This window comes from Mercenaria mercenaria, chromosome 1, assembly GCF_021730395.1.
Source record: "Mercenaria mercenaria strain notata chromosome 1, MADL_Memer_1, whole genome shotgun sequence".
NCBI classification, from domain to species: Eukaryota; Metazoa; Mollusca; class Bivalvia; order Venerida; family Veneridae; genus Mercenaria; species Mercenaria mercenaria.
This window is the reverse complement of record NC_069361.1, coordinates 66,518,830-66,531,755: the sequence shown is the minus strand read 5'-3', so window position 1 is coordinate 66,531,755 and position 12,926 is coordinate 66,518,830. Positions and strand designations below refer to the sequence as shown.

Genomic DNA, 12,926 nt, shown 5'->3' with positions numbered 1-12,926 from the left:
AGCTAACTGTAGAAACAGGTGTTTTCTTTTATTTAAGTTGTCTTATATCAGAAACAGTCCGGTTTTCGAATTGGATATATTATGAATTCTAATAAAGAATCTAAAATTTAGAATAAATCCAAGAAAAAACCAGTTTAGAATATCTTAAACATGAATGAGTATTTCGATGTAAATAATTAATAGTATTGAGACATATCCTGTTATATATTTATTTTTATTACTAAAACTAAGCAAAGGAAGTATCGTGACCCACCTTCACCATGCAGAACAGAAGAAAACAAAAAAATTCCAGACATATTATAGGCAACACAATCATGAAATAAAGTCGTTACATCAGCATATAACAGAATCATGAAATAAAATGGTTATATCAGTACATAACAAAATCAGAAAATGAAATCATAGAATTAGAAATCAAACATCAAAACATAACAAAATCATGATAATTATAAAATCATTACATCAGAACACAACAAAATCAAAACGTGAAATCATAACATCAAAACATAATAAAATCATGAAATGAAATCATAACATCAGTATAAACAAACTAATGAAATGAAATCATAACATCAGTACATAACAAAATCTTATAATAAAATCATAACATAAAAGGCCAAAAAGTGAAATCTTAACTTCCAAACATAACAAAATCATGAAATGAAATCACTACATCAGTACATAATAAAATCATCAAACAAACTCATGACACAAAAAAAAAAATCAAAAATTGAAATCATAACATCAAACATAACAAGCTGATGATAAACCTCTAATCCTCCGAAATTTTCAAGTAAACCTTTTAAATAATCCGTTGTGATAATGTGGAATCACTGTTTTCTTGTTTCATAATCTATTTATCTATATCCAACAGAATGCTTTTTGTAGTCCTATTTCAAAATCATCTGCATAACATTCAAAGCAAGCGGCTGGCTTAAATCTTTTTAAAAGCGGTTAAAGAAATTGGGAACGGTTAATGGTCTACAGCTAAACATGTTACATTTTCATTCTACTCGTTCATAAGTTAATAGTGGTTAAAATCTTCTGTTACGATATTCGTAAATAAAAACTGGAATAAATGTACTTTATTTTATATACATATTTTTAAGCAGAACCCGAAATAATACGACCATAAAACATTGATAGTTAAAAATTTGCAAATTACGCAAAAAGTGTAGAATCTGTATGGTCAACACCTTAAAATAAAATGTTTTCCTAAAAGAAACAATGAATACAAAGAAAGGATCTTTATTTTTCTACTTTAAAGGTTAAACGCAATAAGATCAAGAATAGAAGAACACACGTTTTCCCATGTTGTTTTCAGAACGTATTGTCCGTTTTGTTCCGTCCAGAGAATTCTGACATTCTCCTTGTATAGCAGTTTTATCCTCGGTTTCATTAACTCTTCGTCAACAATCCCTTTTATCATCAGTATGATTGGTCTTTGCAGCTGTATTGCCTGCTCGAGCTCATTGTGACAGTAGTTGCTCGTACAGAAATCATTAGATAACACAACGATAATCACAGCTGATTTCTCTATGCATCTGATAGTTTTATCAAGCACAAAGAAACCTGGTCGTAAGAAACGATCTCCGGAACAGACCAGTTCCCGTTGTATTCCTGTTTGCAGCTTCATGTTGTCTCTCAATGAATCAAAAACATTATTTTCCACAAACTCTTCATCCGAACTGCTGTATGAAAGGAAAGCAACAAATTCAAATTTCCCCTGTCCATTTTGCAACAACTGTAGAACGCTTTTCCTGTTTCTCTTTTTACGTATTTGTGTCCATCGCTTGTATACATAGGTTAGGAAAATTATTACCAAAAGCACAAACGTTCCAGCGGAAACACTTGTAGCAATCAATACTTTCCGTCGTTCACATATTTGCCGTACAAGTTCGATAGCGGCGTTTGTGACGTTAATTCTATTATCATTTTCTCCAATGCATTTGACCTTTGATGGATTTATAATCTTCGTCTGAAGAAGCCATGTTAGGAATCTTTCTGACTTACATTCAGAGCACGAAACTGGATTGTCCTGAAGATTCACGATTGCTTCTGGGTGTCTTTCTGTAGAAATTGAGTTAAGGAGTTCTATAGATGTTTCATCAATGACGTTTATTTCATTGTTCCGAAGGTCAAGAAGTTTCAGCTTTTCTGCATGGCTTAATGTGAATGTAACTTGGCTGATGCTGTTTGAAGAAAGGTCAATTGTCTCAAGATTGAAATTTTTTACAAACATGTTCTTAGGAATAGCAAGCAAATTATTAGCGGAAAGACTTATTGACTTCAACTGAAGCAATGAAGAAAACAAATTCTCAAATAGAATATCACTTTCATCCATCATTTTATTTAGCAAATTGTTTGAAAGATCGAGCCTTTCTATGCGTGGCATGAAAGAGAGAATACTCGGATGAAGGAATTCTAAGTTGTTTTCGGCTAGGTCGAAAATGGTAATTCTGTTAGCCGTGTGATTACCACAATAGATTTGAACATCCAATCGGTTTAAATTGTTTTTGCTTAAATTGATTTCTTGTAGGAGCCATTGTATGTCATTAGCAACTGTAATATTTAAATTTCGAATCTCCAATGTTTGTTTCAATATGCCACTCCCATTAATACTGCGGCTTGTCAGCACTTGCTCTAAGACGTTAGAAATGTGCGGAACTCGGAAAACATCAATAAATTGTACACTGTGTTGCATTATAGATTCAAACCGTGGCAAATGTATGTAACTCAAATCCAAAACTTTGAGACTTTTAATGAATGTTGAATATTTTATAGTGTTTGTGTTATCATAGTAAAACGATATATCAGTAATAGTGGACAGCGACAAATTTAGAACTTCTAATTTTTCCAGCAAACGAAGCTGGAAAGGACGAAATTGTGTAATCACATTTTCACTCATATCAATATGTTTAATGTTTGTATTTGCGAGCGCTTCAAAAATATCCCTGTTTATTTCAAGTGCTTCATTTGTAGTGCCTAAACTGGATATTTCAAGAACTTCTAAACTTTTGATATTAGCTGAGCCGATCGCGGAAGAAAGTTCGCCTAAACTTAATCTTCCACATTCGCTAAAATCTAATACTTTAGTAAACTTTAATCCAACAAAGGCGTCTGGTTCAAGACGAATTTGACGTGCTACATGAACATGCAGCTCTTGCAAAACTTCTAGCTGAATGAAACACTTTGCCGAAAAATTTAGTATTCGATCGCCATTGTCTACGGATCTATCGTATAGCGTTAAATGTGTCACTTTACTCCAGGTTTCCGACTCAAAATATGAACTATTTACAATCACTTCGTCGTACTGTTCCATGAATTCAACAATTTTTACTTCAGAAATTCCAGCTAGAATTTCGTTTGGAAAATAGTTACATTGTAAAATTCCTTTACCGACTTCTTTACACATATAGCTGTCTTCTGTGCAAGAAGTAGCAGTAATTCGAGCTAATAATAACACAATATTGAGACTAATCGCTTTCATCTTGAAAATATCTGATTTAATATCATTTATTTAGATGCGAATCTAGGTATGAATTTGCTATATACATACTTGGGTAACACTGACAAAATAACATGAAGTATCAAGTAATGATAGACAGACAAGGAAGAAAGTGTGCATGAAATCTGGGCATCCTAATCTTTCATCTATTCAGGTAAAGCTTTACAATCGCAGCTTGATTGAAACTTAAATTTTCTCATACAGTTAAAGTTTAACATAAATATATAACCTAAACCACAATCGAATTAAGTTGATTCAATTATGATGAATCATTAGGATTCAGAGTCTTTTTCAATATATTTTTTTCATCATATGAGCGACGGCGCCTACTTATAGCAAAATGTCCATCTCTGTAGGATTTCCAAACTGGCATGTCACGTAGACACGTAACATGATACACCTCCAAGTCATGCTATACTAAAATCGGACTGACTAACTAGTTCTAGATCTATCCACCAGGCGAGGAAGCTATTAGAAGCTAGTACCATTATTCACGTTTTGGCTACCAGTATGAAGCGACTAGGGAGTGTACCCAAGGCCTTCTGCACTCGATTAATGGGCTACCAAGGCAGCGATTTCATATCTTTATATAATATCTGATAAACAATTAAAGACTTTTGTACATACAGAATACTCTTCCTAAAATCCTTTCTGATGTAGACAGCACGGTGTTGATCAAGATTTATATGTCTCATTTAGTGATTTAAAGTCGGTAAATAAAATCATTGTATTGAGTTCATATGCAAATGAATTACACCACGAGGGTGCAGCCCAAGTGACGTCATAGTACGCATCTTAACGACACTGATTTTATTCAAGAGCAAATCACTGTTTGAGACATATTATTCGGATTCTAACACGTTATCAATGTATATCATATACATCTTTGAAGATATCCATCATGTTTTTGCCTATTTTGTGTGGTTTTCTTTTTCAGTGCGCCGCTATGACGTTTGACGCTTTGACGTTTGACACTGTGACGTTTGATGCTATGACGTCTGTTGCTGTAATGTAATAATTGTGACGTACATATTGTATGTGTTGCATGTTGTTATGAGGTATTAAGAGGTATATTTTGTAGGAAGAGCCTCGCAATACTTTGATCTATTGGGTATCAAGTCAACTCGTAGGCCTACCAAAGTCAACTCCCACGTGAATTTAAACTGTTTCTTTATCTTATCATTACTTGTTACGCTAACGTAAAATTTATATTTTCGAAACATGGCTTTATTCTATACAGAATAATCTCTAACATATAAGCTCGAAAAAGTTGCATGTTTAGTAAACATGAGAAATGATGATGGTATGAATAATGAAAACACAGGATTGTCACAAACTTCTGCGTATATTCTTATTTTGAAAAAAAAAAAAGAATCAACTCTCATCAATTGTACTTCGTTTGACGTTTTTATTACACCTTCTCATCTCATGTTCTAGTCTTACGATAATGGGCTTGTCTAACTTGAATAACTTGCACGAAATCACCCTGTTATAAAGTTTTGTGTGTGAAATTATATACGAAATTTCATACTACCTAAACGGATGTTCCCGTTTAAATGAGGAAAATGTGTTTTCAAAAAAGAAGTCAGCTGCTATTTTTCCTTATTTCAGTCTAGCTTTGGACTCGTTAATTCACAATCAAGTTAAAGCAGCATAAGTGATATAATGTGAATTATTTAAATGTGGAGCAATTCCTGGCAGTCACTTACATTTACATATGACTGAAACTAGCAAAGCTTTTAACATTCTCCTGTAACCAGGTGAAATTAATGTCTTTCTCTATTATGATTTAATATGTATCTTCAAATGTCGAATTGTTACTTTATGTACTAAAATATGATCATAATTTTTTGAAAACTAAAGATTTGGAAGCATGAATATTGCTTGTAGCAGCTTCTCCGGGCTTTTTTATCATAAAGGTTCAAATAACGTCAGTATGACCCGTACACTGAATTAACGTATTGCTAACATTTTTCCCGTAATGCCCTCTAGAAATAAATGTCACAATTTAGCATTGAAATAATCCTAATTAAATGCCACTAATAAGGATGCAAAACGAGCGCAAACTATGACCATTTTGTGTCGATTCGCCGTAAAACCCAACGCACGCGAAACGAGCGCTGACTTTGATCAAGTTGTCCCCAATACGACCTACCCCAAAACATAAATGTCTGATCAAAATCTCGCTTGGGAAATGTTAAATCTTTTATGCGAGGAGGCCATCCAGATGATTATGTCAGTGGTTTTACCAAGGGGCTTACATATGCCTGAAACAATTTTTGGAGAAGCACCTGGAATTTTTCTCCACCACCAAAAGCTTGAGAAGTCACAAGTTGACTGTGAGTCTGACGACTCAATAAAAACAAACTTATTTAAAGCTGAGCATTACCGGTGAATTACTTTCAGTAACGCAGAAAAATAAAAAAAAATGTGTTTTGATACGACCCGATTATTTATTTTCCTTTTAAACAAAGAAGGCAGAAAACTGTTCGTTTATTATTCAACAATTCATTTTTACTGACGTCAGAATTATTACGTCGTAGCGTTAAAAAAGAAATCGATAGAAACTAGGCAAACATTTTATGGATATCGTCAAAGACATACATAATAATCCTTGATAACGTAATATATTTCAAACAATGATTTGCGCTTGAATAAAATCATTGTGTGTCGTTGAGATGAGTATTACTACATCACTCTGGCTGCGGGCTCGTGATATGATGATATGAGCCGCGCCATGAGAAGACCAACATAATGGGTTTGCGACCAGCATGGATCCAGACGAGACTGCGCATCCGCTCAGTCTGGTCAGGATCCATGCTGTTCGCTAACAGTTTCTCTAATTGCAATAGGCTTTGAAAGCGACATCACTCTGGCTGCGGGCTCGTGATATGATGATATGAGCCGCGCCATGAGAAGACCAACATAATGGGTTTGCGACCAGCATGGATCCAGACGAGACTGCGCATCCGCTCAGTCTGGTCAGGATCCATGCTGTTCGCTAACAGTTTCTCTAATTGCAATAGGCTTTGAAAGCGACCAGCATGGATCCTGACCAGAATGAGCGGATGCGCAGGCTGGTCTGGATCCATGCTGGTCTCAAACCCACCATGTTGGTTTTCTGATGGCGCGGCTCATATAATTCCCCAAACTAAGATTTCATTCAATGACAAATCGTCGATTGGGATATGTTATTATTTAATGAAAACCCATTGTACATCCTAAGTAGCTAAATATAGTATCACATAACATAACGATATAGATTTGTTTCACATTCACTGCATGAACAAATACATCTGTTCTGAAAACTTAATAAATCCGACCATTATAAAACTATTTCTGCTTTCTTTTCTTTGCAAGAAACAACGTTCACTCATTTAGGGATCTTTATTATAAACTTTTGGTAAGTGATCAAACTGTACCTACTTGTAACGACCAAATTATATAATCTTCGCTCTAGTTAAATTATAATTACATGCGTGAAATGCATTTATTTCGTTTCTTGGTATGTGATGAATGGCAGGAAGGAGAATAATCGTTTTCCTTTCAGCATCGTTGGACATATGTTGTTGTTCCTTTCCGTGTCATTGGACATATGCGGTACATTTAATGGGCTCGATTGTATACCCCGATTTCGCCCGGTACACTGATTTCGCCCGATATGTACTCGTTTCAGTCGGGCTAGTTGCGGGCGCATCAATTTGGTACACATGCGGGACATGCCGAATATCCGAGTTTAAACATCATAGCGCATTTAGATATACCGATCACATAACCCTTATCGGGATAGTCCGGTGTTGCATAATCGAGTCCACCTTTTAATGTTGGGTGCGGCTATGTAAGCCGATTTCTACCAAATTAAATGTGAGTCTTCGCAGGTCTAGTAAAAATAGTCCAAATATAAGTAGTCCTTCTTTCTTCCTTTCCTCGCGCTCTTCCTCGATAGCACAGTGTTTTCCTTGCGTTTCAGTATGTATGTCTAGCAGTCTGTCAAAATCGACATGATCTTAAACAGCGCTAGATAAAAATGGCGGCATAAGAACTTATTTTTTGGAAAGAAAAAATGAAAAATTTGTGTAGCTTTTTATATAAAAATTAACACCTCTTTCTTTTTTAAGTAGTAGCTGTTCATATATAATATATATATATATATATATTGAAATGTAAGTCTCTGGAAATCTAATATTTATAAAATGACGAATTAACATTATTAAGAAAGAAAATTTAATAAAAATAAAGAACAACCTAATTTAGCGGTCTTCAACGTTGAGCGTAAGAAAATGCGTGCGAAGAATGCACAGTTTCTAGACAATCGGTCAATTTTCATAAGCCCAAAAGAGCTTTGTATTTTGTGTTGTCTGTTGGTCATATGGGCCGTTAGATAAAATGTAGCGTTACTAATAGGGTTTGTACAACTGGGAAATACGGATCTTTTTGTTTCAGTTGGAAGCCATTTTAATGATCTGACACCTCACACTACCACCATTCATTCTGGTTCTGACAGCTCGAAAAGTCCCATGTTTTTATTTTCTGATAGCTTTAAAATATATATGAAAACGAAGAAGATAGCTGACATTGAAGTTTTCTAAAAATTTTGCAATATATTCCTGGTTTCAGGTACGTGCAACATGAGAGTTTTGAAAAAAATTCTTTCCGACTTGCACAAACCATCAGCTATAATAATCAAGGCAATTAAATGTGTTCATGAAAATGCAACAGAGATAACGAAAGTACTGATATTAAATCACCTTCTGTCTTTGACAGATTCGTTTATTGATTAGAAATGTTTAAAATATTTTGACTGAACTATTCTCAAGCACGCAGTAGTCGTGGTTGAACGATAATTGGAATGCGTGTGTAATCAAAAGTAATTCTTCAATAAAACGGAAAATGCGCTCAAACAAATTTGGAGACCTAAATTCCTTCTTTTCTGTCTAGACTTTCAATTTTCCAGGGGATGCAGAAAATCTCTGTGAGCTTACAAGACTTATTATGAATCAGTAGATAGAAATGAAAATCTCCCTGATTTCTTTGTTAAGCTCGAGAGAAGAAAGGCGAGATATTTCTAATTTTCCATCAAAGTAAAGTGTCTTTGTGAAAGCGGAGACATGGGTGGTTTCATACTTACACATATAGGAGAGACCGCCGTGACGTCACGCATTAACACCTGTTTATCTGGTGGTGGGTAAAACAAATGTTTTTACATCGTTTATGTATGGGATCGGAATTTTTAATAACTTTTTCGCTAATTTATGGATTTTAGAAATTCAAAAAGTTTTGAAATGCTTACGATTTTCATATTTTCTTTTTTAACCATCCTTTTAAAATGACTAACCATTTTAAATGACATATGATTTTAATAGCGGCGTAACGATGCTCCAAACTTTTAGAAAAAAAAAACACTGTAAGTTAAGCGTTCATAATTAATCCATTTTATTTCGAAATAATAATTAAAAGTAATCAATAAATTGCTTGTTCTATATCCTTTCCGCTGATCAAAATATTATTGATATCGTTTGCGTTTTAAGAAAGTTTAAGCCGTTAGAAAAACATCACTGTTTACAAAAAACATGGACGCTCGGCGTCTGCCCACCCGACCATTGTCTTATCAGTGCTAAAATTAGAAAATACAACGGATTTGTATGAAAACACGATCTCTCCGTGATAGTTTTTTCGGACGGGTCGATATTTACCCCACACCGTGCCAATTTGGTTGTTTCTAATCCCCTTACCGTACCCGTACCGTATATCCGTATTCGGGAACTATTACTTTTGTTTTGAGAATGGCGGAAACCTACTTCTATGACATCAAAACACTTCAGAAACACGTAAAACTCGGCTTATTAAGAAATTTGCCGTTTGATAATTTTATATATTTCTAGGTCACTTATCCAAATCATTGACGTCTAAACACTGAAAAGAGTTACCGTAACATATGTTGAGAAGCCTTTAAACTGCACCCTCAAACTTAGTGGGGTGATTGGCCAACCAAATAGAGTAGATAACCCCTACTGCTTTTAAGGTCAATATGTTAAATGTTAAGGATACAGTCGGAATTATTCCTCTCTGTTTCTTCCTTTAAAAATACCGAAAAAAAAAAACAGTTTCTTCAGTCACACTTTCAGCTAGTTTATTCCAGATGTTCCTCAGGTGAGCGACCTAGGGCCATTTCATCCTCTTGTCAACTATCTTTGCCCTAAGCTGTGTACAAATACAGAATACTGTCAAAGATTTTGGTTGAATATATGCCCTTGTTTGAAATAAAATTGGTTACTAGTACGTATTTCGTACCAACCTACGTTCTATGAATGTCCGCCACAACCCACCTCGTTGTAAGTTAATTTAAGCCAAATCTAACATGGTGACATACAAATTTTCTTTTTGTTTTAAGTTTATACTAATTTGTTTTAGCCCGATGGTTTAGCTTTTTATTTTAGATTAGGTAGACATAAGCAAATACATGTGCAGAGTTTGATTTAGTTCTATTATGTGAAACTCGATAAAATAGCAGAAATACGAACTTAAGATTGACACAAATATAAAAAATAACCATTGGTCTGCTGAACAACTGTTGTTCCTTTTTTACAAATCAATCTCTTTTTGATTTCTCTGAGTATGTCCCCACTGGAATATTGTTTTCTGTTATAGAAATGCTTAGATTACAAATTTATACTAGTTATTGTACATTTTAATTTACTGAAATGCATGATAGGAGTATGGAAAATTTGAAAAATGTTCAAAATAGCATCATATCTGAGGACAAATAAAACTGAAACATTTCTGGTGACCTAGTATTTTTTATTTCATTTTTAAATACATTTACATGATCTTGTAAAACGGAATATTTCATCAAAATTATTTATTATTCTAACACGACCAGCGAATAACCTACATACATGTAGAGCAAAATCTATCTCGGGTTATTCTGCAATAAACCACTCGCGTGCAATGACGTCATCCGATCCAGGTGCGTAGCACGGTCGTAAAAAAGTAGTTACCATTTTTTCTAACACTGTTGTTACTAGTATGTCGTGTTGGAATCGAAATAACAAGTCCCCAAGTGTGATTTATCTTAGAATAACCCGAGATTTTCGTTCTTATGCGAAACAATATTATATCACTTAGGCCTACGGCCTTCGTGATATATTCTTACGCATAAGAACTCAAAAGACGGATTATTCTACGATAATCCACGTTTGGGAATTTATTATTTCTTAATTAATTGCGAAAAAAATGACGAAACTGCAAAATTTTTAAGGAAACCGTGAAGAGAGAAGTGTTTATATCATTGCTAATGCTTAATGTTTAACCAACTAAATAAGTCTATTGAAGGAGAAACGCTAATGGTTCAGGTGAAGTGTTTGATACATCCCTCCAAGTATTTACCTGAAGTACAAATACATAATCTTGAAAGCAAACAAAAGGTATTATAAAAAATCCTTTAACAAGGTGACATCTGATATGCGGATACGATCATATCAAACAAATTACCCACTGGCAGGCTAAATTTATATCTCTATTTAATGTTAAACATGTTTTGCTTTTCTTTCCTTTAAAAGCATTCATTTAAGTATCCATTTTTTTAATTGACAAAAAAAATCCAACATACAAACAAACAAATAAAAACAACAAGGAAAAAAAACACAAAATCATGAACATTAGATTTTAGCAATCATATCTGTTTAAAATGAAAAAGGTTATATACAAAAACAAGTTTTATCAAAGACGTAATCAAACAATGTAGATTTACTACTAAATTTATATCTAGCCTGTAGAATTGTAAGGTTCTTTAATGAATGCCTGTGTAAGTAAGAGTTTTCAGCAACCCAAAGGACAGTGCAAGACAGAACGCCTTCCCGATGGTTGGGAATTCATCTGCATTACTCGGGCAGACTTGTCAGATCATTTTATTCTTGGCTACCATTAATACCATTGCAGCAGTTTCAAAGCTACTAGAGTATTGTAGGCTAAGTCAAAACTCTCTTATACACTAGGATTTCATAAGATGACGTCAATTTTGACGTAAATATGCGTCCGTGTAGCTTATGTTTTCCCTGCAAGGTATGTAAGAAAAATAAAGTACATCACATAAGTACAGCTATGCACTTACCTGTAAAAGTAAAAACCTACCATATAAACAACGTATCAAAACTTAGTTGAACATAATCTGATTTATGGTAAGTTAATCTAAGGGAGAAAACAACCTGTTGGTAAATTATGTGCAATAAGCAACTACGCATAGGTACTTTAAATCTGAACAAATTCGGCAATTGTAACTCACTACGAATTTCTAACAAAACTTTTTTGCTTTATCGTTTTTGGGGGAGTGTTGTAAATTGTAACACAATTCTTTAAACTTTTAATTAAACAATGTAAGGTACTACCCAAAAGTAAAAAAAAACAAAACAAAAAAACAACAACAAAAAAAAAAAAAACAGCAGTCATTCTTTTTTTCTGTTTTAAGGACCATTTCCGCAAAGTTTCGAAAGTCATTGTTAAATTTTAGCTTTAAACATATCAGTTGATTTTTAACGATTCTCTCAGATTCTTCAAGTCTCTGTATATTGTTTAATTCGTGCATTTGTAGTCCCTCTGCATGTTTTTCTATCTTTTCCATGTCTTCTCTAACACATTTTGGAAAACCTGATGCTATAGAGTCGGTTATTGACAATAAAGACTGGCATTTTCTATGGGTTACTATAGCACATTCATTGCAACACAGCTGATCATGGTCCTTGCAAAGATATTTTACTTCTTCCGTCGGACGGTTATGACATTTTGTAAGTTTGTTGACACAGTCTAATCTTTTTGTTTCATTTAGATCACCTTAAGGTGACCTTCATTCTGAATCTTGCGATTAACGGTTTTGCAAAATTAAAACCGGTTTCACATAGTAATAGAATCGGATCCGATTTACCGAGTAAGTGTCCCAGTCCTAATTAGGAGTGAATAAATGCTCAGAAGGTCGTTTCAAGTAGTTGATCCGTTATGAAGTTCGTTATCTTCTCCGATTTGTTATAAAAACGAATTTACAATACTTGTACACAGACACTAAATAAGAAAATGGCGCGAAAAATGCTTGTTACATTATGGCGGATATAAACAGATCTCAGATTTGTTTGTTGTGTATAGCTATATTCCATATCTTGGGTGAAATCACATGACAGGTAGCATTTTCAAAATGAAATAAAAAAAAACACAGTAATGGAAACTTTGGTCATACATTACTGCTACATTTTGTAGTCTGTTTTTAGATGATTTTACAGTGTTTTTGTTGAAAATATTTTTCTTGCATCAAAGATGACCTCCATACCATTTGTACATTTTCTTTATTCAATAATATATATAAATTACAGAAATCGAACTTTTAGTGTACTGCAGCCATTTGAAGTTTATCAAGTCTATAGCTATTTAGTGT

The 12,926-nt window shown here is 33.9% G+C and overlaps 1 protein-coding gene across 1 annotated transcript; it reads right to left on the bottom strand.

Moving 5' to 3' along the window:
• Positions 1 to 1,261: 1,261 nt before the first annotated feature.
• On the bottom strand, positions 1,262 to 3,490 carry LOC123565987 (toll-like receptor 4). The gene has a single exon (XM_045359776.2). It carries the CDS (start codon positions 3,488 to 3,490, stop codon positions 1,262 to 1,264), a length of 2,229 nt encoding a protein of 742 aa, XP_045215711.2.
• Positions 3,491 to 12,926: the final 9,436 nt, after the last annotated feature.

What these genes read in the sequence shown, in the direction of transcription:
- LOC123565987 (XM_045359776.2), bottom strand. Translation starts at nt 3,490, where the DNA reads ATGAAAGCGATTAGTCTCAATATTGTGTTATTATTAGCTCGAATTACT.